General features: G+C 34.5%; 3 protein-coding genes and 1 pseudogene across 3 annotated transcripts; all 4 read left to right on the top strand.

Moving 5' to 3' along the window:
- Window positions 1–22603, top strand: part of LOC133681400 (uncharacterized) — a 69432-nt pseudogene extending 46829 nt beyond the window's left edge.
- Window positions 11296–12136, top strand: LOC133682426 (deoxyuridine 5'-triphosphate nucleotidohydrolase-like). The gene is given in 4 exon segments (XM_062105776.1): window positions 11296–11340; window positions 11479–11649; window positions 11730–11811; window positions 11892–12136. Coding segments are annotated over 4 exon segments (543 nt in total).
- LOC133681402 (uncharacterized) lies at window positions 22603–26294 on the top strand. Its single transcript, XM_062104441.1, has one exon. The coding sequence runs from the start codon at window positions 22772–22774 to the stop codon at window positions 23318–23320; it is 549 nt and encodes a 182-aa protein (XP_061960425.1). The 5' UTR covers window positions 22603–22771; the 3' UTR covers window positions 23321–26294.
- On the top strand, window positions 23573–26294 carry LOC133681401 (probable cytokinin riboside 5'-monophosphate phosphoribohydrolase LOGL10). Its single transcript, XM_062104440.1, has one exon. The coding sequence runs from the start codon at window positions 23573–23575 to the stop codon at window positions 24224–24226; it is 654 nt and encodes a 217-aa protein (XP_061960424.1). The 3' UTR covers window positions 24227–26294.
- Window positions 26295–26716: the final 422 nt, after the last annotated feature.

Here is a 26716-nt window from a genome sequence, read left to right as displayed (position 1 = left end):
TTTCAGGAGACCAATAGTAGTTGGTTGAAGGAGAGATATGGGGACGATCCTTCGAGCCATTTGGATTTCGATCCGGATTTATGGATGGAGGTAGGATCATCTAGTGGACCCGATAAAAATCAGGTCTACGGGCTCTTCAACACTACAGCCGAAAACTTGCGGTCGGCCCGTAGTGTCTCAACAATTGGGAGCTCTCCATCAGTATCGAGTACCCAGTCGGGGAGTTTATGGCCTTGAAACAACAATATGAACGACTCTCGATGGATTATGAAACAAGTCACATCAAATCAACTTCAACCCGTTTTAATTTGAAACTTATTCAGGTAATGGGTCTGCACAATGAGTCTTCGATGTCATTTTATTAAAATTAATTAATTCAATATATATTTGGGATATTATTTTATCAAATACCATTAAATTCTTTGTTTGTTTTTGAATGATATTATAATATAGCAAGCACTCTTTTTGTACAACCCTTCATGTATTGTATTTCTTCTTTTGCTTGAATTTTATTCGTTGCTTTCATATGCAACTTTATTTTTATTATTTCATAATTAAAAAAAATAGATTAAAAAAAGTTTTCAAACCTAACTGGATCTATGACTTGGATCGTGAGTTTGACGAGTTAACTTAGGTAAACGTCGATTGATTCAAAACATCTTCTAAATGTTTTTTTCAAAAAAATTAAACAAAGTTGTTTTGAATTTTTTTTAAGTCAAATTGTGTTTTGACCGAGTTGTGTTTGGACCTACCATGTCAACCGAGTCATATCAAGTCAACTTCAACCTAATTTAATTTAAAACTCGGGTCAAGCAAGGAACCGAGTATAAGGGTCTCTAGATTGCCCCGCAGAGCTAGACTGGATTTGATAAATTAGCCAAAATGTTCTCTGAATAAACACACAATTTTCGTATCTTTCTTATATATATTTTTAATGCATTTGTGTTCAAATTATCAAAACTTTAGTTTTTTTTTATTTTAAACTTCCTTTTATGATTATGGTGAGGTGTTGTAAAAAAATATTATTATAATAAAATACTAAAAAAAGAAAAGCATGTTAATAAGATAAAGATGTTTTAATTACAAAGATATTTTTTATCCTTCTTTCAAATCTTTCATTTTTTATATTTATTCAAATTTTTTATTTTATTAAATAAAGAATATAGAAAAAAAAGGGAGCAGTTGACTGGGTATCTAATGATGAGGGCATTGAATGCACAATGGCTCAAATCTTTCTCAACACTCAAAGAGTCCCCCCATGAGATTGTTGAATCCTACATATTTCTTTTCTTATGTTGGTAACTCGAGAGGCTAGGAAATACTTTTCAAGGAAAATCTTCTTCATGTCATTCCAAGTTCCAATGGAACCTGGGAGAATAGATAAAAGCCATGTCTTTGCTGCCCTTTTTAAAGAGAAAAGGAAAGCTTTCAACTTAACTTGTTCTTTGTCAACTCCATTTGGTTTGATGCCAACACAAACCATGCGAAACTCTTTGAGATGAGTATAAGGATCTTCTCCGGCAAGTCCATTAAATATTAACAGTAAATGTATAAAACCAAACTTGAGCTTGAAGTTGGCATTGTTGTCGATGTTTTTGCACAATAGTTGATTCTCCATATTAGGAGCACCAAGCTCCATGAGTGTCTGTTGTCGTGTAACAACTATAGTGTTAATGCAAGCTTCTTTTCATAACCTACGTAAAATGTTTTCTATTTCAAGATCTACATGCACTTGTCTCTGGTTAGTAGAACGGGTTACAAGCATAAATTGTTAAGAAAACTCAAAAGAAACTAACCACACATGAGATTTAAAGTAGTGCAAATTGAATGAAAATCCTACGCTAGAACACAAAAATTGCCTAAAAACCCTAGAAAAAAGCTGAATTTGGCCTCAATAGGGTGGAGTTTATGGCTATAAGTCATCAGTCTTGTTCAGAACATCGTTTCCCTTAAGGACATAAAAGGCCAAGACCTAATTCCACAAAAAAATTAGTTTTAAGCAGTACCGGTTGTACTGTATAGTATGGTCGGAAGCAAAAAAGTTTGTTTTGTTTTTTTAACAAAATAAATAACAATCACATCATAAGAATGAACTAAAATCATTTTCCCGACAACGACACCAAAATTTGGTGTGATGTCGTGATCGCACAAATTAATTACCCTAGCTTAAATAAACAAGATAGTATAGAGCAAGTAAGGGATCAATCCCACGAGGAAGTTTTAGTTCAGATTTTTATGTTATATGATATGCAATTAGGGGGAATTTTGAGATTATCTAGACTATAGTAGAATTAAACAATCAAGCTAAATTACATAAATCAGAAAATTATCAAGAGAACAAATCTTAGTTTCAAGTAAACATCCATCTACAGAAATCAGAACTGATCATTAAAACAAAACATCAATTTATATTCTGAATCCTTATCTTTTCTTAACATTGGTTAGTTAACAGATTCGCCGTATAACTAACCATAACCATCAAACAATCACGATGTCCACACTAATTAAAATTCAATGGCAGCTTTAAGAACTAGATAAGTTGATTAATCTAGACAACATAATTGTCTGTCGTTCATGTTTGATTTGATTGAATGTTCTTCTTAAGATTAATAACATAGATCTGCCATAATTATTAAACTCAGTTGCTTCACAACTTTATATATCACAACTCTGGTTTTAATAGCAAAATTAGCAATAGATTATTCACAAAAATAACTTAGAGTCCGCTCTAGCAATTAAAATAAATAATCAGAGAAAATAAGCATAAGAGAACAAACATATTCATTCATCATATAAACAAAAAAGAAAAGGTAAAATAAATCTCACAGTTCTTGAAATCCGAAGGTTTTTGTGTCCTTGCAACCAAGAAAAAGAGTTTAGCCTTGCATGTCTATTGAACAACTAATCAAAAATGAAGAAGAATGGATGATTTTGGGTTTTTTAGAGGAAGGTCCATTTTTTCTCTCTTGGTTGGTCGCCCCCTCTTCCTTTCTCTCTTTCTTTTTATTTGATAGGAAACCCTTATATCTCTTTTCTACAAAATAATCCTTACCTAAGTAGACAATTTATATTTAAGTAGTTCAATAACTATTTTCCTAAATAAGGAGAAATAGTCTTGCATAAAATCCTCAAACTTTGATTTTGGACTTATAAGAGTTAAATTGCCGAACTAAAGATTTGGATGTCGGTTTGGATGCTTTTGGAAGTAATTTGGACTTGTTTCTTCACAAAACTTGTTTGCTGGAAGAATTCATATGGCATCTTAGAAAACTCATATGAGCTCATTTTCTAATGAAATTTGGTATGATGATAGGTCTTTGAGTTAGGAATCCAACCAAATTGAGTTTGCATCAAATGAACTTTTCTAGCTCAAGATATTCAAGTCGTAATAGCAAAGATCAACACTGGTAGAATGCAAGATTTGTCTTTGAAGGCTGTGATCTCTATGTAATTTCTCTTTTTACTTTTCTTGCCATATATTTATAGAAAGGTATGGATATTAGCTTTCTAATGCCACTGCAATCACTTCGTTTCGACCTCTAGAGGTCAAGTTCTGTACAAAACATCGATCGGAGGTCAAATCTGCCAATTATCTCCAATTTACTTCTTTTTGAATCTTACATCCAAAAGTGCCTTCAAAACATAAAACAAAGAAAATTAAGGCATTTTATATATAAAACATAGGCAAAATACTAGTTAAATGTGAGTAAAACTATCAAATAATATGGTTGCATCAAATACCTCCACACTTAGCTCTTGCTCGTCCTCGAGAAAGGAGAGAGAGAAAGTTGTTGTTTACACATATCCCAACAACAAAAATGATTGATCTTGATGGCAATGGCTTTCATTTGATGAGAGAAGTTTGATTTTGGTTGTTTAGAATCTCAATATTTCCTAAAAAATCATATTGAAGTCGAAGAATTTTTTTTTACCCAATTTTATTGTGTTTTTGGACCTTTTTTGGGTTTCCTAGGTTGATAAATTGATTTCTAGATGTTTTAAGGTTGTTTACAAGGTATTTTTAGGTTAAAATGGGTTGAAATATGAGTTTTTAGGTCAAAAAATACTTTACCCTAATTTCTGAGCTACCACTATGGTGGTCGGAATTTGAGCATCATTTAATTATTATTTTTTATAAAAAAGGTTGAATGACAAGTCATTTTCCCCTTAATAAGATATATAAAAAAATAAAATCAGGTCTTCGTTCGCACGCCTAAGTTTGAAGGTCCACATGTTTAGGGTTTTTTTTGGCATTTTTTGTTTTATTTTTTAAAAACTTTATTATTTTATCTTTAGGTAAAAAATAAATTTTAGAAAAAACATTATTAAACCTAACTGAGTCTATGACCCGCGTCACAGGTTTGACAGGTTAATCAATAACATCCGAGTCAATTTAATAAATTGTTGTTCCAATATTTAAATATGCCATATTGAAAAAAAAGACATTTATTTTATTTTGAATTTGTCTTCACGATGCGTTTTGTTTTTCTTTTTCCTATGAAATTAATTTGTTCAAAATTGCTTTTTATATGATTATCACGGTCTCATGTTTCTTCTCATGGATATAACAATTTAACTTTGGTTGACCCGGGCTACTTCAATATGTCACAATGTTAATGTTTTTTATAGAAAAAAAGTCATCTTGCAAATTTATTTTCCTTTATTTTTTTCTTCCATTTTCAACTTTTAGTTTTTTATTTATTATTGTTTATCCTATACTCACAAAAAAAATTAAATTATTAAACCTAGTGAATTCCATGACCCAGATCGTGGGCTTAAAAGGTTAGGTTGGCCGCATAGCTCATGTTGATCAAATTTATTTTTAAGCATTTGAGTTATTTTGAATTGATCATTATGATATGTTTCATTTTGATTTTTGTATCATTAATTGATTTTGATTTGTTTTTTTCCTGTAATTTAATGACACTACTTAAAAATTTCCTATAATTTTGATATTTTTTCAAGATTTTAAACATCTTAGCTCAACGACGGTGAAACATAATTTAATAAACTAATGCATTCTAAAAAACATTTAGAAGGAACATGTTTTGAACCAATAGTGTATCCTAGATAACTTTAGCTAAGATAGGTAGCACGAAAACATTTACTACAAGTACTATAGCTTCTCACAAAAACCACTATGGAGTTACAATGTTTCCCTACATTGTTTTTTCCCCCCTTAAACACATGATTCTTTTTTTTCCTTTTACTTTTCTTTTTGTTTTTTTTTCTTATGATTTTTTCAAAGATATTTTTGTCAATTTTATTTTTTTAATATTGAGATGGTTTAAAATTTAGCTTTATAATTTTTTTTTCTTTTTATTTTATCTTTCTATGAGGTTAGTATGGTTTGAAAGTTTGTCGAGGTAACCCAAGTTGCCTCGGTTTATGGATTTGGTGGGTTTTATTTAATTGAACTTGGCTTTTTTATATTTTATTTTTTCTCATATAGTTAAAAAAATAGTTTTAGAGAAAGGTTAAGTTCTTAAATTTTATAAAATAACAAAAATTTGTTTACATGTTTATGTTTCAACATACCATGGCCTCTTGTATGATCCATACTTGTTTATTTTAACATGTAATACATGCCCCCCCCCCCATCTCCTTCATGTTTGGATGAAAGCTTTCTCTCCTATTTCACACTCTATTTTCACTTCTATCTACCCAAGAAAAATCCTCAAAAACCTTAATCTAAGAGACAACTTTTGTACAACACTTACCCATTGTATTAGAAATTGTTCTAGGAAGGTTTTGGATTTATCCTAGTTGCGTTTTCTACTCCCTAAAAACTCTTCTCCCTCATATTTTCTTGGTCTCTTTCCACTCCTCCTTTACTGTCGCTAGCCTCTTGCCTTCCTTACCCTCGATTTATTTTGCTTTTGATGTTTTAATCTTCACTCAAACCTCTTAATTTCTCTTATGTGTTTGCTTGCATGTGATTTTCTCCACCTGTTCTTTGGAATAAGATGCTGAAGAGAAGAGTGTCTCTTCCTTTTCCCCTCCTCTCTTTTCTACCATCAACCCTCTTATTCTTCTTAGGGCTAATAGCATTTTTTCTTTTTCTTTTTGCATTTGTCCCTCATTTGTTTATATATTTTTAGTTTAGTCCCCTCACTCTTTTGTCTTTCTCATATTAAATCTCAATTTCTCCTTATTCACTTATGTGTGTTTCATACTTCAAGTTAGAGCTATTGTCTTTTACCAATAGGTTCTTCTCTATTTACTAAATCTCATGCATTCATGTTTTAGAAGTTCACAAAAAGTACCCATAAATGCATGCCTTTTTTTTTTGTCTTTTTCTAAGGGTGAAGATATTTTTTTTACTATATTCTAAGAAACAAAAAGACAAACAAAACTATTGGTAAACAATTCTAATTTTTTTTATATTGGGATAAATAATTCATTTTACTATGTAAGATAAATATACCCTTTATTAATTTTCTAATAATTAATGAGCCATTAAAATTAGATAGAACTTGTAACACCCTCAATTTAATTTATGCAATACTCGTTGAAAAATTAGGATTTTTTTTTGCATATGAGCGTGTGTGTGTATCATGATCCCTGATCCCTAACTATCCTGACAATAATTTTTAAGCTTATTATTATTATTATTATACTGGCTACCAAAAATTTAGCAGAGTCTCCTTTATAAATTGATCTTTTCAAGTGTCGACATCAACTTAAAACACAATTTATCCTACGTAGTTATGATTCAACCATTCTAGAACATCTTCAACAAAAACTGAATTCTCATCACTTCATCCACTTCGACTTATACCTTCACCATTTTCCATTCTAATAGTAGTGTCATATATCTTTTCTCTTCATACATGATTTCATTAATACAAAGCATATTATAAAGTTATCTACATGCATACTAAAATTCTTTAATGTCTACACAAAAGAGATTTAATTATCTAAAAAGTGGTATATGACTAAACATTAATTACAAGCCCAAAAGATAACTTCAAATCCTTGTGAACTAGAATATTACATAATCCACGTACCTAAAATATACGTAGTAAATAACTACCCACAAAAGAAGAGAATCAAGGTTGTCCTGCAGTATGAAAATGACCTATAACAATGCAACACAATTTTTTTAGTAATACTAATTTAATTTATTTACACATATATATAGTTCACACACATTCTTTTTTTTCTCTCACTATAATCTCTAATAAATTTTCTGTAGACATATCCTCGAACTTTGGTTACTTGAGATGGATTCTAGATTACCAAGCTTCATAGTTTGGTTATAAAGTTTACTTCTTTTGACACCTTGGTCCCCATCTTAATGACAACCAAGTAATCACACAAATAATCCAGGTCTTCCTCAATTCCTGATCAAATTCATTAGCACCTTAGCCATTTCATATATAGATGACTAAATTCTATATCCACACCTTAGTTTATGTTCATACGGACAACTAAGTCATTTGTCCGTACCACCTTAGCCATGCCTCTGCAAATGGCTAAGTCTAATACTATTCACCTTAGCTTTCCACCACTTTGGAAACTAAGTCAAAATCAAATGTTTATATCTCATTAGTTTCTGACCATTTAGACAACTAAGTCATACTCATTATCTTTTATATTAATTCATTTCATTCATCAAATAATTCTTTTCATTCTTAACCATGTGTTCTCATTATTCTCTTACATCTATAACACAGTTCAGTTCTAATAATTATCAAACGTACATAATAAAGACAACCCAAATCACATAAAGAAAACAAAAGAATAACTACAACAACTTTACATAGTTAAAGAGCGAAACACCTACCTGCAGCTCCAAGTGTTCGAGCTCACTCCACTAAAGTTTCCGCCACAAATTCTCCTCCTATAAATAAAAGGAAGGCATGCTTGTTACAATATTCATATCTAGAATTTAAACAAGTACATAATTTCATTGTCACGTTACATATTTCAACATTACATATTCCAATAATTTCTCGTCTCAACATTAATTCCATTCATACTAATTAATTCTTCTGTTGGTATCTCTTATCAAAAATACATATTTTCCTAACTTTTTTTTTTATCAAATGTTAGAATTTTATAGATCAAAGAGCAAGATTAGCTAGAAAACCAGCATGCCAAAAATACATGTGTACAGAACAAGCCGGTGAAAACAGGATCCCAACAAGCGCAAACAAAAAATACAACCCAGAGAAACAAACCTTCTCATATATAGAAAGAAGGTAGACTCTCTACAGGTGCCAAGAACCCAAAGATATAGGTGCCAAAAATAACCAAGGGAAACAGAAATCCACAAGCCATCAAGACAAAAATGCTTAACTACATTTACCCAAAATCCCAAGAGCCATGGATAGAGACCACGGATAAAAGCAGGTGGACCCGAAAGCAAAGTGATGCATGTGTAGCCAATATGCATGAACCATGCATTCACGAAGCAACATTTCTCTATAGAAAAACCATAACTGAGAGTACTTTTTTCAAAATTCCAACACCCAAAAATATGTGAGCGCACAGCCACCCGAAGACAAAGCCTAGTGGGCCCAGAAAGGAGAGCCTGATTTGATGAATAAGCCACAAGAGCAAGCATCAAGGCGACAAGGAGCTGAAACAGCTACAGCAGCAACCAATCACTTTAGGCGATACAGAGGACACAAAACAACAACAGGAGCTCAGAACCAGCCGAGACCAGCGACAAGCTTTGACTCCTCCATGCAGAGACAGAGGCAGCAGCTAAGAAATATAAAACAACACCTCCTCCATGCAGAGGGAAGCAACACAACAACCAAGAAACAGAAAAACAACAGCTCCTCCATGCAGGTATGAAGAAAGATTCGGTTCATCCATGCAAGGACAAAACCCAGCCGTCCACGCAAAATGACGACCATACAAATTAATTCACTAGCAGCCAGGAACAGTGGATAATAGCTATTCATGTAGAGACAAGGGACCCAACAAAAAAGACCAGCACATCAAGCATGCATGGCCAAGGCTTCCCCATGCAGTCACGTAGGGGAAGGGAATCGATTAGCCTTGCTCATGCAGCAACGTGGTAAAGAGAGTGGTCTTTTTCAAGGAAATGCAAAACTGTGTAGAAAAGAATTTGGAATCTTCGGAATGTGGCATCTACAGAGGTTGACTTGTGTGCAAAGATGCGGTTGTTTCTTTCATCCCAAATCAAATACACAAGCAGGGCAAGGGACACACGTCTCATTCTTTGCGTCAGCTCTGTTCTCCTACCATTGAGACCACTGATGGCACTGGAAAGTGTATACATAGGCCGGTTGATTCTTAACCAGCTCTTAGCACGATTCCATAGTAAAGAAGTCCAGTTGCAAATGAAAAAAAGATGGGCGTGTGTCTCGTCATCACTATTTCATAAAGAACAAAGAGTTTCTGTGGAGAGGTAGCTGAGTCGGTCCCTTGTTCGGAGTCTACCGAGGGCTGCGAGCCAAAGAATGAATTTATTTCGAGGCAAAGACCATTCCTCTCAAACAACCGTAGTCCACTGGACCCTCTCACCTTTAGACCTAAAGAACTCATGAGCATTAACAAGAAGTGTCCCTGAACCAGTATCCCAACTTTCAAGAGTATTGATTGCAGCAGGAACGCCTCCGCATTGTTCTACCAGCTGGTTTTTAAGACTGCAAATGGACTTCCATAGAGGTGATGAAACACTCCTTACACCCACATCCTAGATTGTGGTATGAGAAAGGTAATAATGTGCCACCCAACGAATCCATAAAGAGTCTGTTTTAAGGTGAAAGTTCCATAGTTGCTTCACCAAAAAACCTTTGTTATGAGCCCTGATATCTAGGAGAGCCAGGCCTCATTCCTGTTTGGGAAGACAAACCTAGAATCGGATAACTTAATTTCCCTTAAAATGCATCTTTTATTTTCGGTAGTAAATACCTTCAATCCTCATTGATTTACACTTTTATACTTCAATTATTTCTTTTTGATAACTCCTTAATTAAATTTTTTTTTATATGTGATTTACTAAGCATGACAAAATAACTGTCATATGATCATCCAAATAAATCCTCATACCATTCCTTATACCTTCATAATTAACTAACTTCATGAACATATAATTTAATACTCTTTCCAATAATTTGCATTGCAATACATTAATTTCTCTACCTATACATATTAGCATGCATTGACATTAACCATATATTTACTTAACTTTTCCACATATTATTATATCCCTATATACAACTTAATCATTTATGCATCAACACACCACAATCACACACAATTATACAAGCTTTAATACATTCCATGTTCATCCTCAATTTTTTTTTCAAATGTGACCGCATTGTTGTTTTTCATAACACCCAATTTTTATCTTCCATCCTTCATTATTTAGCATCATTATCAACCTATCCTATCACAATGTATCAATTTCAACAATTTCACGTTTTTTTTCAAATTCTCTCATAAAAATCCTAATTCAAGAAATCTAAGAACAATGCATTAAATCTATTACTTTCCACCCAAACATGTTTAAACAACTTTGAACTCATTTCCCAACACTAAAATGAACTTCGAAAGCTAACCCGGTATGCTTTTTTTTCCTCCCTTCAATTTTTCTTCTTTGCCATGACTTACAACCTCTTTGTCTCCCTTCACCCTCACTTAGTTTTCTTCTTAAATCCTTGCTTGAGGGAGTGATTTGTTGTTTTACCCCTTTTAGATCATTGATTCTACACAATTTCTACTCTTTTACTCAAGGTAAGTTTTTGTTTCAAGCATTTTTCCCTCCTTCTTTTCTCGCCATTCTGTTTTATTCCTCTGTTACCTCTATTTCTTGCATCAAAAGAAGGGAGAATAAATTGTTGGACTTTGCTAGCTCATCAGATTATTTACAAAACTGCCATTGAATAATTTTATGTTATTTACAATCCGACTATTAGCATTTTTTAAAATATATTTCCGAACTTGGATTGCCCTAAAATTTTAATAAAATGTAGAACTATATGTTATGAGATTTCTTGTAAAAGTTTAGTTCGATCTAACAGTCGGATTGAACTTTCTGCTTAATAGCGTGAAACTAGTCAATATGAGAAATATTTTATTATTATTATTATTTTAACATTAACCATTCATTTTAAGCATTTTCTTTTCAGGCTACAGTAACAATCAATGATAATCTATAAAGTGATACAGTAAAAAAACCCCACGCGCAATATATCTTTGGTAATGATATGGATTCGTAGGCACATTTACAATACAAGAAGTTTTCAAGGTTCGGACACGTAATCCCTCTACAGTCTGCAGCTTCGAGAGTACCTTATAAACCATGCAAACATGGCGGGAACTTCTAGCGCCATCAAGTGGAAATCCTTACCATGGGCGAGTCTCTCTCTACTTAATCCCCAAGATCTCTCCCATTTCTCATCTTCTCAACTCAAATTTTGTTATCATCTGAACCCTCAAGTCCTCAAAATGCCCCAAGCAAAATTATGAAACAACAACCCTAAAATCAAAGAGCCTTCTCATGAAATCCCCAAGCTCCAACAAAATGGCATTCACAAAGCCGCTCCAATCCCATCATCTCTCTTGAAAGTGGAAAAGCTCTCTGAAAGCATTGCTTTGTCTTCTAGATGCTCTCTGCTTGCTGCTAGCTATGATCTCTCTAGGATTAAGCCAAACCCTCTTCTAGTGTTTTTGTTTTTTGAAGGATGCAAGATTATTTGCAAATTCATGGGTTTTTGTTTCTCATGTTCTGTAGTGCCTCATAGATAGAGGTTCTAGCTGGAGGAAAAGCCCTTATCCTAATAGATTTGAGCATTGCTATAACTAAAGGAACTTATGCTCATATTAGTAAATCTTACTTCGTACCTTTTTATTTATGTTCACAGATGGTTTGGTTTTGTTTCTAAAATTGAGTTTTGTTGTTTTAGCACCCAGATCGGGATTGGCATGGAAGCACTCGATTGATGTGGGTGTTGGTGTCATAGATGATGATTACAGAGGCCCTGTTGGAGTTATCTTGTTTAACCAATCTACTGTTGATTTCGAGGTAAAGGTTGGCGATTGAATTGCGTAATTGATTTTTGAGAAAATTGTAACTCCTGATGTCATGGAAGTTGAGGATTTGGATGCAACTATGAGAGGTGTTGGAGGGTTTGGATCTACTGGTGTTTGAGCTTCCTGTGATTTGTAATGTTTTTTCTTAAATGTTTCTGTTTCTTGTGTTTAAATTTAGCGAATAGATGGCGGACTAAGCAGTAAAAGTTTGGGGTTTGGTGAAGGACTTCCTTTTGTTAATGAAGACACGGGTGTTATATGGTTTCATTTCCACATGCAACAAGGCTATATATATTTATTGTTGTTTGCATGGATAGGAACTGTAAAAGAAGCATCATGTAAAAATATTCACTATTCCACCAACAAAATCTACCAAAATTGGGATTTCTATACTTATAAAGATCAAATTTCTTCCAAATGAGCCAATTGGTTCAGATATAAAATATATAAAGAAGTCACAATGTTGAATAATAATAATAATAATTTTCATTCTTATTAGGATATATTCTTTAAATAGAAACCAAATAGAAATCAAACCTATAACCTTTATGTAGGAGAGTCAGATTATCCAGAATATTCTTAAAAATTGATTTAAAATTAATTGAAAAAATCTACTCGATAAATCAAAACAAAAAAACCAATTAGAAGATTTTTTTAAAAATGGTCCATTTGATTTTGGTTTTACATTTTAGAAACCAACAAAATTGAACCAAGAAATCACACCCAAAAAACCAAAACTATATATAACAAAACTAAACAAATCATTTTTTCTCTCAAGGTCTGAGTTTATTATTATTATTATTAACAAAGTGTACCTATGAGGTAACGTAAAATGTGCTTAACGGCTTGAAGGTGAGCATCACGTGGAGAGTGCATAAATTGGCAGACTTGTTAAACAAAAGAAGATATATATGGCCGTGTAAATGTGAGGTATTGAAAAGCTATCACTAGACGTCGATATTCGTGAGGATTAAGTAACAAGTGGCCATTAGACATGGAGAGTTTGCGAACAGAGATGATAGGAGTAGGTTGCGATTTACAGTCAAGCATGCTGGCAGACTTAAGTATGGACAGTAGATACTTAGTTTGATTGAGCTAAAGTTGAGTAGAGGTGCGATGGACCTCAAGACCAAGGAAGTAATGAATGTCACCAAGGTCTTTCGTATGAAAGCGTTGAGAGAGTTGATTAACGAAATGGTTAACAAGAGAATCTGAAGAACCCATAATAATAATATCATCAACATAGACAAGAAGCAATACGGTGCCAACATAAGAATGATTGGTAAAAAGAGAATTATCAGCCTTGCTAGATTTGAAGCCAAGGAAAGTTAAGGCTTGACTAAAACTCTAAAACCATACTCGTGGTGCTTGACGCAAGCCATAAATTGATCGGTGTAATTTACAAACATGGTTAGGAAAAGAAGAGTGGATGAAACTAGGAGGTTGCGACATATAAACCTCTTTAGTTAAAGCACCATGTAGAAATGTGTTTTTGATGTCAAGCTGTCGAATGCTCCATTGACAAGAGAGACCAAGTGAGAGAAGGATGTGAACTGTTGTGGCTTTAGCGACTGGAGTGAAAGTGTTTGTAAAATCAATGCCCTGCTCTTGATTGAAGCCTTTAGCTATAAGACGTGCTTTGTAACGTTCAACGGAACCATCAACTCATTCCTTGATTTTGTAAACCCAACAATAGCCAACAACGTTCATAGAGGATGTACGAGGCACTAAAGTCCAAGTCTAATTATCAAGGAGTGCATGACACTCATCTGTCATTGCAGAATCCCAATGTGAATCGAGGCTAGCAACTTTGAAGGATGAAGGTTCACAGGGTATGGAGGATGTAAACAGTGCAACATAGCATTGAGGTAAGGGATAATTACTGGCACAAAAAGCACGGGGTTTGCGGATGCCAACTTTTGCACGAGTAATCATGGGATGATGATCGGAAAGTATCGGAGCCGGAGTAACCGGTGGGGAAGTTGGCGGTTGGATGGCAGGCTGGTTGGGTGCAACACAACTATTGGAAGTGGTAGGGGTGAGGAGCAACAAGTGATGTAGATTCCACACATGGAGCAGTAGTTGGTGCTTTAGGAGGTTCAATAGCAGATTGTGAAGGTGGTGGTGTAGATTTCACATGCGAGGTAGTAGTTGGTACGTTAAGAGGTTCAACAACAGATAGTGAATGACTGAGCAAGGCTAGCTCAAAGGCCAAAGCCAAGGGTAATTGTGATGGAGGAATAGGTAGGGAAACAATAGTGGGTAAAACAGAAGATAACCTATAAGGAAATTCAGTTTCATTGAACACTACATACCGAGAAATGAAGATACGACCACTATAGGAATCCAAGCAATGATAACCTTTATGGATAGTGTTATACCCAATGAAAATACAGTGGTGTGTTTTGGGAGTAAGCTTGTCTTGACCATAGTCACCAAGAAATGGGTAACAAGAACATCCAAAAGTCTAGAGAAAAGTGTAGTTTGGGCGAGCACCAAAAAGAGCCTCATAAGGGGACCGTCCTGAAAGGACTGGAGTTGGCAGCCTATTAATTAGGAATACAGGACTAAAGAAAGCTTCAAGCTAAAAATGTTGCAGTAGCAATGCCTGGTGTAAGAGAGATAAACCAATTTCCCGAATATGACGATGCTTTCTTTTAGCAATACCATTCTGTTGAGAAGTATGGGGCAGGAAACTCTTAGAGAAATGCCATTTTGTATCTAGAAATGAACGAAAAACTCCTTCAACGAGTTATTTAGCACCATCACACTGAAATAGTTTTAAGCACTGATGAAATTGATTTTCACCCATATTTTTAAAGGTGATAAAGCATGCAAGACTATCAGAACGATGCGTCATAGGATAAAGCCAACAGTATCTGTTATAATCATCAACAAAAATAATGTAATAAGGATAACTAGAAGTAGTAATAGTAGGAGAGGGACCTAAAATATTACAATGCACCAATTCCAAAACATGAGTAGAAAGTCTATTGGATAAATGAAAGGGCAAGTGTTAAACTAGGAGTACAAATTAATTTTATTAGAAACTACTGGATAAATGAAAGGGCAAGTATTTTCCCAGCTTGACAAGCATCACAGAACATCATAGAGGAAATTTTATCTGAAGTACAAATTAATTTATTAGAAACTAACTGCTGCAAGACTTTAGAACCGAGATGGCTAAGCCGGCAGTGCCATGTTAAACTAGGAGCAGCCTTAGCAGTGTGAGCAACAAAGGTTGCATTATTGCAGGAGAATTTGGAAAGAGAACAAGAGAGTGCATGAACTGGTATTGGATAGAGGTTGTCTTTAACTGGTCACTTCAAAAGTGTCACCCTGTTGCCAAATCCTTTATAATGAACCCCCATGGAAAACAAGCAAAAACACAATTGTTATCTTTTGTTAGTTTAGCAATAGAGACAAGATTTTCCTTTAATTGCGGAACCACTAGAATACCATTCAAAGAAAGCGATTTGGAGCCCATTGATTAGTACTTAAAAGTGCATTTTTATCAAGGTTTTATATCATCATTTTGCACTTGAAGTATCAATAACTCCTTAACTAAAGCGTGTTTTATAATAACATATCTAATTATATAAGATACCTTTAATTTATGGTAAATGTTCATCTTAAATGCAGGCCTATCACATAAATGAAAGAATTGATTGATGAGTTGAAGTACTGAAATTGAAAGGACAAAAAGATGGCCAAAGAGATGCTGGTGCAATCCAAACTGGAACACGGTTCGGTAATTGGGTCATATCTGGAGCTGTAGATCTTGGATTTAGGTCCATTTTATATGGATGGAAAGATAAGACATAGGCCTACAACTTTCATGTGGAGCCCAAGATTTAACAAGGCCGTTTTCAAGTCCAAATTGTAGCAACAAAGAAGAAGTCCGAATCTGTCCTGCAGCCCAGACACTGTTCAGTGTTCAGCCCATATCTCGAGTTCTAGAAGTCCAAATGATCTCAAATTTTTACCCTGGAAAGATGAGACAATTTCCTAGAACTTTCATGATTCAAGTTTGTTCAAATTATGACGTCATCAATGACGTTTTTGGCAGACAAGAAGATAAGAATTGTCACCAAGTCAAGATGTGGCCACCCACTCATCAATTAGTCAACAAATCAATAGTTCCGAATTTTGGCCTATAAAAGGAGGCATTTGCCATGTATTTAGGCATCTTGGTGTTCAGATCAAGATCATGCTCTTGCTTTCTCTCTTTGTATTGCTTATGCTTTGCTTTCATTAATATCAAGTTTATGCCTTTCATTTCCTTTCCTTTACTTAGTTAACTTTTATCTTACTTATGTTCTTATCTTGTTTATTTATGTTTCTTTCTTTCATTATGTCTAGCTAAGTTAATTATGTCAAGGTGAAAAGGTTACACTAATGGTGTAAGGATAAGTATAATATAAACTCAACATGGACCTTAATGTTGGATACTAACATGCTTTATATTTGCTATCTTGTTCACTTTTAATACTTTGCTTGTTAAATGGTTAATCTAGATTTATGTTGTATAACATTTGGTACAACAAATACTTGGCACTTTCATAGCCCATACTGTATGGTATAACCGACACCTGAGCTATGAAAGGAACTTGATTTGTTGTTAACATAAGTTATAATCATGAATGCCTGAAAACATTTACAAGTATTAGCATTATTCGAATAAGATAACTAATGTAATCATGTTAACAATTTATAATCTGATTGGAACCTCCTTGTGTGTGGTTTCCAATTGAATAATAAGAGTTTATACTATACTTGTTTGAAATACCATTAGTGGATCCTCTAACCTTGACATTTGTTGTTATCATTGTTTAATTCTTACGTTAATCTGCCATCTCAAAGTTCTCATCGACTTCTTCCTCTTCTTCTTCACTATTATTATTAACACTATTATTATTATTGTTGTTGTTGTTGTTATTGTTGTTGTTGTATTATTGTTATCTATAATTTATACAATTAACCTCCCTGTGGTTCGACCCCGGTCTTGCCGGGTTATTTATTACTTCGACACTCCTGCACTTGGGAAAAGACATCAATCTTTTGGTCGTGTCAAGTTTTTGGCGCCGTTGCCGGGGAGGTAAATTCTTGTACAAATTATAGTATTTATTTTATTTTCTCTTTTCTCTTTTCTCTTTTCTTGTATCTAACTTTGTTTCTTTTGTTTTGTTTCTCTTTCTTTTGTTTTCTTCTTCCTTTTATTCTTTTCTTACACGTGCATGAGAGTGTGGTCACGTACATTAAGTGGTAGACTTTGTAGGGTATCCTCATCATTTTCAGAAAATATGGCTGAAGAAGATAACCAATCGCTTCATAATGAGAATAATGAGAATATTCGGGTTAGAACTCTTAGAGACCACATGAATCCCACAAGAACAAGTGCACCCTCATGCATAGTTTTTCCTCCTGATGCATCTCATTTTAATTTTAAGACAGGCATTATTCAACTTTTACCATCTTTTCATGGCTTAGATTTAGAAAATCCATACTTGCATTTAAGGGAATTTGAGGAGGTTTGCAACACATATAATGACTCAAATTGTAGCATGAACACCATTAGATTGAAGCTTTTTCCTTTTTCATTAAAAGATAAAGCTAAAACATGGCTACAAAATTTGAGACCTGGATCCATTCGTGCTTGGGATGAAATGCAACAACAATTTTTAAAGAAGTTTTTTCCATCCCACAGAACAAACTCTTTCAAAAGACAAATCATTACTTTCTCTCAAAAACCAGGAGAAACATTTTATCAATGTTGGGATAGGTATCGAGACTTACTTAATACTTGCCCCCATCATGGTTTTGAAACATGGAGATTAGTTTCACATTTTTATGAAGGGTTAACTCCTAGAGATAGGCAAATGGTTGAATTGATGTGCAATGGAACTTTTGAGGATAAAGACCCTAATGAAGCAATGGAATACCTAGACTTGCTAGTTGAAAATGCGCAAAATTGGGACAATACAGGAACTTATGAGGCACCAAGTAAAACCCAACCTCATACATCTAGTGGAGGTATGTACAACCTTAGGGAAGATCATGACCTCCAAGCCAAGTTTTCATCTTTAGCTAGAAAGGTCGAGGCACTAGAATTAAAAAAGAGTGGTCAACTAAAATCTGTTCAAGACATTGCATGTCAAATCTGTGAAACCAACGAACATTCAACCAATGACTGTCCAACCTTGCCTTCTTTTAAAGAATGTCTCCATGAACAAGCCCATGCATTAAACAATTTTCAAAGGCCCAACCATAACCCATATTCACAAACATATAACCCTGGTTGGAGAAATCATCCAAATTTTAGTTGGAAGAGTGAGAACAATAATGCTCAAACTTCACAGCCACCGTTTCAAGCACATCATAATTTCCAAAATTCTCATGGATATGCACCTCCTTATGCTCCCCCTCATAGAAGAAATCTTGAGGAAACATTGCATGCATTTATGGAAAAGCAAGAGGCAATTAACACTCAACTTGCTCAAAGCATGACAGATTTTAAAGATACTCTTGCAAAGTTCACATCTGCTCTCAGTTTCCAAGAGAAAGGTAAGTTTCCTTCTCAACCACAACAAAATCCAAAGGGGCAATACAATGTAAATGCAAGTAGTTCTGGAAGCCAACACATGGATCAAGCCAAATCAGTCATCACTCTTCGTAGTGGTAAGGTTATTAAAAAACCCATTCTTGAACCTTGTGAGAATGATGATGAGTCAATCTCTGAGGGTAAGGAAGGGGTTGAATCTGATCATTGCAAAGAAAAGACTGATTCTCCGCCAGCACTTCCATTTCCTCATGCCATGACCAAACAAAGGAAAGTCAATAACAACTCTGAAATTTTTGAAACCTTCAAACAGGTAAGGATCAATATACCTTTGCTGGATGCTATTAAACAGGTTCCTTCTTATGCTAAATTTTTGAAAGATCTGTGCACTGTGAAGAGAAAACTGAATGTGAAAAAGAAAGCCTTTTTAGCCGAACAAGTAAGTGCCATTCTTCAGAACAATAATGCATTGAAATATAAAGACCCTGGTTGTCCTACAATTTCATGCTTTATTGGAGAACATAAAATTGAAAGAGCTTTACTTGATCTTGGAGCTAGTGTGAATTTACTTCCATATTCAGTTTTTCAAAGTCTCAATCTAGGTGAGTTAAAACCAACTTCTGTGACTCTTTTACTTGCCGATAGATCTGTAAAAGTGCCTAGAGGAATAGTTGAAGATGTGTTAGTACAAGTCGATAAATTCATTTATCCTGTGGATTTTATTGTCTTGGATACACAACCTGTTGAAGCATGTAATTCATTTCCTGTTATTTTAGGACGTCCATTTCTTGCAACTTCTAATGCATTGATTAATTGTAGGAATGGACTAATGAAGCTATCTTTTGGAAACATGACATTGGAGATGAATATTTTCAACATTTGCAAGCAACCTGGGGATGATAATGATTTACAGGAAGTGGACTTTACTGAAAAATTAGTTCATGATCAATTTCAAACCACTTCCAATGAAATTGAGATTGATGAATCTGATGATTTGCAAATGGTTTATTTTCAGGAAGAATTAAAGGCAAGTAATTGGAGACCACAAATTGAGGAATTGCCGCCACGATCAATTAAGCCAATACCTTCAAGTGTTCAACCACCAAAACCTGATTTGAAGCCGTTACCCCTCAATCTCAAATACTCATTTTTGGGAGAAAATGAAACTTTTCCGGTAATAATCTCTTCCAAACTTAATGCACAGCAAGAAGGTAAGTTATTACAAACTCTGAAAATGCACAAAAATGCATTAGGATGGACCATAGCTGACATAAAAGGAATTAGTCCTTTGATTTGCACTCACAGGATTTATTTGGAGGAAAATGCTAAACCCTCTAGAGAAATGCAACGAAGGCTTAATCCTAATATGAAAGAAGTAGTGAAAAATGAAGTCATTAAGCTTCTAGATAATGGAATCATTTATCCTATTTCTGACAGCAAATGGGTAAGTCCTACTCAAGTGGTACCTAAGAAGTCTGGAGTTACTGTGATAACAAATGAAAAAAATGAGTTAATTCCAACTAGGACTATTACTGGTTGGCGCATGTGCATTGATTATAGGAAACTTAATTCAATGACTAGAAAAGATCATTTTCCTTTACCTTTCATGGATCAAATTCTAGAAAGAGTTGCAGGTCATGAATTTTATTGTTTCCTAGATGGCTATTCAGGCTACAACCAAATTGAAATTGCATTAGAAGATCAAGAGAAAACTACTTTCACATGTCCATTTGGTACCTTTGCATATCGAAGAATGCCTTTCGGATTATGTAATGCACCAGCCACGTTTCAAAGATGCATGCTTAGTATATTCAGTGATATGGTTGAACGTTTTCTTGAGATTTTTATGGATGATTTTTCTGTTTTTGGTGATTCATTTGATGATTGTTTGACTAACTTAGAAAAGGTTTTGAGTAGGTGTGAAGAGAAGAATCTTGTACTGAATTGGGAAAAATGTCACTTTATGGTAACAGACGGCATTGTACTTGGTCACATTGTTTCATCAAAAGGAATTGAGGTTGATAAATCTAAAATCGAGTTAATTGCTAACTTGCCAACACCAAAATCTATTAAAGATGTTAGATCATTCTTAGGACATGCTGGTTTTTATAGAAGGTTCATCAAGGATTTTAGCGTAATATCTAAGCCCTTGAGTAACCTTCTGACAAAGGATAATATCTTTGAATGGACTGAACATTGTGAAGAAGCCTTTGTTAAACTTAAAAACCAGCTTACTTCTGCTCCAGTCATTCAACCTCCTGATTGGTCTTTACCTTTTGAAATAATGTGTGACGCTAGTGACTATGCCGTGGGTGCTGTCTTGGGACAAAGAAAAGAAAAGAAACCCTATGTGATTTACTATGCAAGTAAAACTTTGAATAGTGCTCAAATGAATTACACCACCACTGAAAAAGAATTACTTGCAGTAGTATTTGCATGTGAAAAATTCAGGTCTTATCTTGTTGGCTCACCTGTTGTTGTTTTTAGTGATCATGCAGCATTGAAATATCTTCTTTCTAAGAAAGATTCTAAGGCTAGATTGGTTCGGTGGATTTTGTTACTTCAGGAATTTGATATCACAATCAAAGACAAGAAAGGCACCGAAAATGTTGTCGCCGATCATTTGTCAAGATTGACAACAGATTCAAAATCTGACATCACACCAATCGATGACTACTTTCCTGATGAATCTTTATTTTCTGTCTCTACGATGCCTTGGTTTGCTAATATTGTTAATTTTCTTGTTTCAGGACAATTGCCAGCTCATTGGAGTACCCAAGACAAAAGGAAGTTCTTGAACGAAGTAAAGAACTTTTATTGGGATGACCCTTATTTATTCAAATATTGTCCTGATCAAATATTTCGAAGATGCATTCCTGACAATGAGGTAAGTAGTGTCATTAAATTTTGTCATTCTGAGGCATGTGGGGGCCATTTCTCATCAAGAAAGACAACTGCAAAAATCTTACAATGCGGATTTTACTGGCCCACCATGTTCAAGGACTCACATGCATTCTGTAAGATTTGTGAAAATTGTCAAAAGTTGGGATCTATTTCAAAACGTCACATGATGCCTTTAAATCCTATTCTTGTCATTGAGATCTTTGACTGTTGGGGTATAGATTTCATGGGTCCATTTCCTTCATCATTTGGTTTCGTGTACATATTAGTCGCAGTAGATTATGTTTCAAAATGGATAGAGGCAATTCCAAGTCGAAACAATGATCACAAAACAGTGATAAAATTCTTGAAAGAAAATATCTTAAGTCGATTTGGAATCCCTCGAGCCATGATAAGTGATGGTGGAACACATTTCTGCAATAAGCCATTTGAGTCTTTAATGAAGAAATATGGAATCACTCACAAAGTTGCCACCCCTTATCACCCTCAGACTAGTGGACAGGTAGAGCTTGCTAATAGGGAGATCAAACAAATCTTGGAGAAAACAGTGAACCCTAATAGGAAAGACTGGTCTTTAAGACTTAATGATGCACTTTGGGCTTATCGAACTGCTTATAAAACATCATTAGGTATGTCACCTTATAGACTAGTCTATGGAAAACCTTGTCACTTGCCTGTGGAACTTGAACATAAAGCTTATTGGGCTATTAAAGCTTTTAATTCAAACCTTGATGATGCTGGTCAACTACGAAAATTACAAATAAATGAGCTTGAGGAAATAAGAAATGATGCATATGAAAATTCAAGAATTCATAAAGCAAGAATCAAAGAGTTGCATGACAAGAAAATATTGAGAAAAACATTCAATGTTGGTCAAAAAGTCTTGCTTTATAATTCTCGACTCCATTTATTTCCTGGAAAACTAAGATCAAGATGGAGTGGTCCTTTCATTGTGAAACATGTGTATCCATATGGGGCCTGTGATATCGAGAATCCAAAGAATGGCAATGTTTTCAAGGTAAATGGACATCGTTTGAAAGTCTACTTTGACAATTTTTCAGTTGAAAATGCCTCTATTGAATTGAGTGATCCTGTATATAAAGATTGATTCGTTTTCTCACATTGTTTTGTGTTTTGTTAGTTTCTCTCACCCCGGTCAAAAGGCGGATAACGGTACTCCGTGACTTTAGTCGGTTCTTTCAGTTTCCCATAATAACTGATATCTGTATATATTTGTGCAATTCTTTGCTCTTTCTCTCTTCTTTGAATCTCTTCTCCAATTCTCATTTCAAAATGGACACCACTCTTGAAAAATTGAAAAAGTATTTTCCCGCTCTGCCTCAGAATGCGATTACAAAAATTTACCGTGCTAGGTGTGCAAGATTGAAGTTGTTGATGAATCATGGAATTCCTGAAGATATTCGCTGGCTGATTGAAGCAAAGGTCCGATTATTAGGTGAGTCCTCCGATTCTTTCATTTCACACATGCCTGGAACAGGTAAAAGCACTTTTGCAAAGAAACGTCGTGCAAAACGACTGAAAGTCTGTCACCGATGTGCCAGATGGACTTGTAATGCAACATGTCGTTCTTTAGGAATGGTATCTATAAACCGTGAAGATAAAATACAATTCATTAAGGATGGCCTGAGTAAGGGGTCTTTAGATAATCTTTTGTTGACCCTTGAGACGCATCCTAGTGGAGATGTGCATCGTGCAATTCATGATTTATGGCCCCATTTTCATAAAGAACATGATAGACTTAGTCTTGGGAATCTGACTAAAAAAGACCCTGTTTGCCAGTTTTTAAGAAAACTGGATGGGAAGCCTATCCCCGACCCATAGAGGGCGTTTAAGCCGTTCTTGGACGTAAAACCAAGGGAAGATGTGAGCCACAATCACAACTACCTGTACATACACATGCTTTTTCAAAATAAATAAATAAATAAATAAAGAGAGAGAAAGAGTGTGAGACTCCAGCTGGCCTACATATAGGTGGTATGATTGCATCTTCAATTTCTCATCTATAAAATCTTCTCTTCCTTCCCCTCATTTCTACTTATCCCTTACATTAGACAGATATAGAAGTGTGTAGAAATGGCAGGTCCCTCAAGTTATCACATCAAAAATATTTGTGTTTTCGGTGGATCCAGTCCTGGGAAGGAAATAGCTTTTTTAGAAGCAGCAAATCATCTTGGTCAGGTACTAGCTGAGAAAAAGATTCATTTAGTGTATGGGGGAGGCAACCTTGGGTTAATGGGGGGTGTGGCAATAGCTGCATTTTTAGGAGGTAGTCAAGTTTTGGGGGTCGTCCCCGAAGCTTTAACAAAAGGGGACATCATTGGAAGAACAATTGGAGAGGAACTACAGGTCTCCACAATGTTTGATCGAATGAATACAATGTTTAACCATGCTGATGCCTTCATTGCCTTACCAGGTGGTCTGGGCACATTGGAAGAGATCTTTCATATTTCCTCTTGGGCCCAACTTCACATTCACCATAAACCTATAGGTTTGCTCAATGTTAATGGTTTTTATGATACTTTGTTGTCTTTTCTTGATCAAGCTGTGGAACAGGAATTTCTAACATCTTCGGCACGACAAATCATAATCTCTGCTGCTACGGCTGAACAATTGATCGACAAACTACAATCTTTCACCCCTGTCATTGATCCTTCCATGAGTCGCATCAATTGGTCAACTACAGAAAGCCGTAAAAAGCTTAGATTGGATTTGAGCCTTCGTTTGTGAATCCTTGTGTCTTTTGGTTTTATTTCTAACATAGTATTTTGTTCTGTTATATTTTATATTTGTTTAAGTGTGTTTCAGGTTTGTTAATGTTCGTTGTTTCAGGTGATGTCTTCTATACTCTATCTTTCTACCTTAGAACATTGAGGACAATGTCTCGTTTTGGTTGGGGGGAGAGGGTAGTAGTAATTAAAAAAAAAAAAAAAAAAAAAAAAAAAAAAAACTAACCAACTAACTGTTTTTGTTTAAAAACCATTGGGCAAAACTGTTATTACTAGGATGGTAGAGTAAGGGGGAATGACTCTTGAGACGCATCTTAGTAAACATTTTCTAATGGTTATTTGCAATATTCATAACAAGGCCTATTAGAATACTTCTTGAAATATTCAGGTTTACAAACTCTCGCATTGCTATCACTTAATTCTGCTCATATACTCATTTAACAAGTATTCGTAAACCTTCATTTTCACACACACACTTTAACATATGATTGTGGGTTGCACATTGGATTATTACATTATTTATGTTCTTTTGTTAAAGGTAACAACTAAGGGATAGGGATAGTCTATAATTTGCAAAAAAAAAAAAAAAAAAAAAAAAAAGAAAGAAAAAAAAAAAAAAAAAGAAGAAAATGATGATAATAAAAACGTAGATAAGTTTGATTTCGTAGCCTCCCTAACCTAAGCAATTAAGCCCGAAGGGGTGTTTTAACACCTAATACCCTAAAGTCAACTGACTTGGGAGTTATTGGCCCAAAGCTTGTTACATGGGTTAAGGAGAAAAGCTTAAGGGAATCAAACATTGCACTATCTACGTATCAGTATCTGCAACCCGAGTTACTAAGCTCGTAGGGGTGTCTCAACACCTAATGCCCTAAGATCAACTGGTCTGGGAGTCATTAGCCGAAAGCTCGTTACATGGGTTAAAGATGCATTGTGTTTTATGTATAGATATTAAAAAAAAAAAAAAGAGTAAAATAAAATAAAATAATCCCAACCCAAGGAAGTTAACCTTAAACATTAGAACAAAATATTGTTTTCTTCCAACAAAAGCCCCATCATCTATGTTTCATACATTGAGCACATAACAAGGAAGGTTTATTAATATTTTGTTTAAGAGGTATTGAGCAGATATATAAAATTTAATGAGAGTTTGTTTATCTGGATAGATTAATGGAAGTTGAATGATGAATGCCTTGCTTTGTGGATTTTGCAAATTGTTTTTCTATTTTAACGCTTTAATTACTAGGGACTAGTAATAAGCTGGTTGGGGGGTGTGATTAGTACTTAAAAGTGCATTTTTATCAAGGTTTTATATCATCATTTTGCACTTGAAGTATCAATAACTCCTTAACTAAAGCGTGTTTTATAATAACATATCTAATTATATAAGATACCTTTAATTTATGGTAAATGTTCATCTTAAATGCAGGCCTATCACATAAATGAAAGAATTGATTGATGAGTTGAAGTACTGAAATTGAAAGGACAAAAAGATGGCCAAAGAGATGCTGGTGCAATCCAAACTGGAACACGGTTCGGTAATTGGGTCATATCTGGAGCTGTAGATCTTGGATTTAGGTCCATTTTATATGGATGGAAAGATAAGACATAGGCCTACAACTTTCATGTGGAGCCCAAGATTTAACAAGGCCGTTTTCAAGTCCAAATTGTAGCAACAAAGAAGAAGTCCGAATCTGTCCTGCAGCCCAGACACTGTTCAGTGTTCAGCCCATATCTCGAGTTCTAGAAGTCCAAATGATCTCAAATTTTTACCCTGGAAAGATGAGACAATTTCCTAGAACTTTCATGATTCAAGTTTGTTCAAATTATGACGTCATCAATGACGTTTTTGGCAGACAAGAAGATAAGAATTGTCACCAAGTCAAGATGTGGCCACCCACTCATCAATTAGTCAACAAATCAATAGTTCCGAATTTTGGCCTATAAAAGGAGGCATTTGCCATGTATTTAGGCATCTTGGTGTTCAGATCAAGATCATGCTCTTGCTTTCTCTCTTTGTATTGCTTATGCTTTGCTTTCATTAATATCAAGTTTATGCCTTTCATTTCCTTTCCTTTACTTAGTTAACTTTTATCTTACTTATGTTCTTATCTTGTTTATTTATGTTTCTTTCTTTCATTATGTCTAGCTAAGTTAATTATGTCAAGGTGAAAAGGTTACACTAATGGTGTAAGGATAAGTATAATATAAACTCAACATGGACCTTAATGTTGGATACTAACATGCTTTATATTTGCTATCTTGTTCACTTTTAATACTTTGCTTGTTAAATGGTTAATCTAGATTTATGTTGTATAACATTTGGTACAACAAATACTTGGCACTTTCATAGCCCATACTGTATGGTATAACCGACACCTGAGCTATGAAAGGAACTTGATTTGTTGTTAACATAAGTTATAATCATGAATGCCTGAAAACATTTACAAGTATTAGCATTATTCGAATAAGATAACTAATGTAATCATGT

This window comes from Populus nigra, chromosome 2 (assembly GCF_951802175.1).
Source record: "Populus nigra chromosome 2, ddPopNigr1.1, whole genome shotgun sequence".
In the NCBI taxonomy this organism is placed as follows: domain Eukaryota; kingdom Viridiplantae; phylum Streptophyta; class Magnoliopsida; order Malpighiales; family Salicaceae; genus Populus; species Populus nigra.
This window is presented reverse-complemented; position numbering and strand designations above follow the sequence as displayed.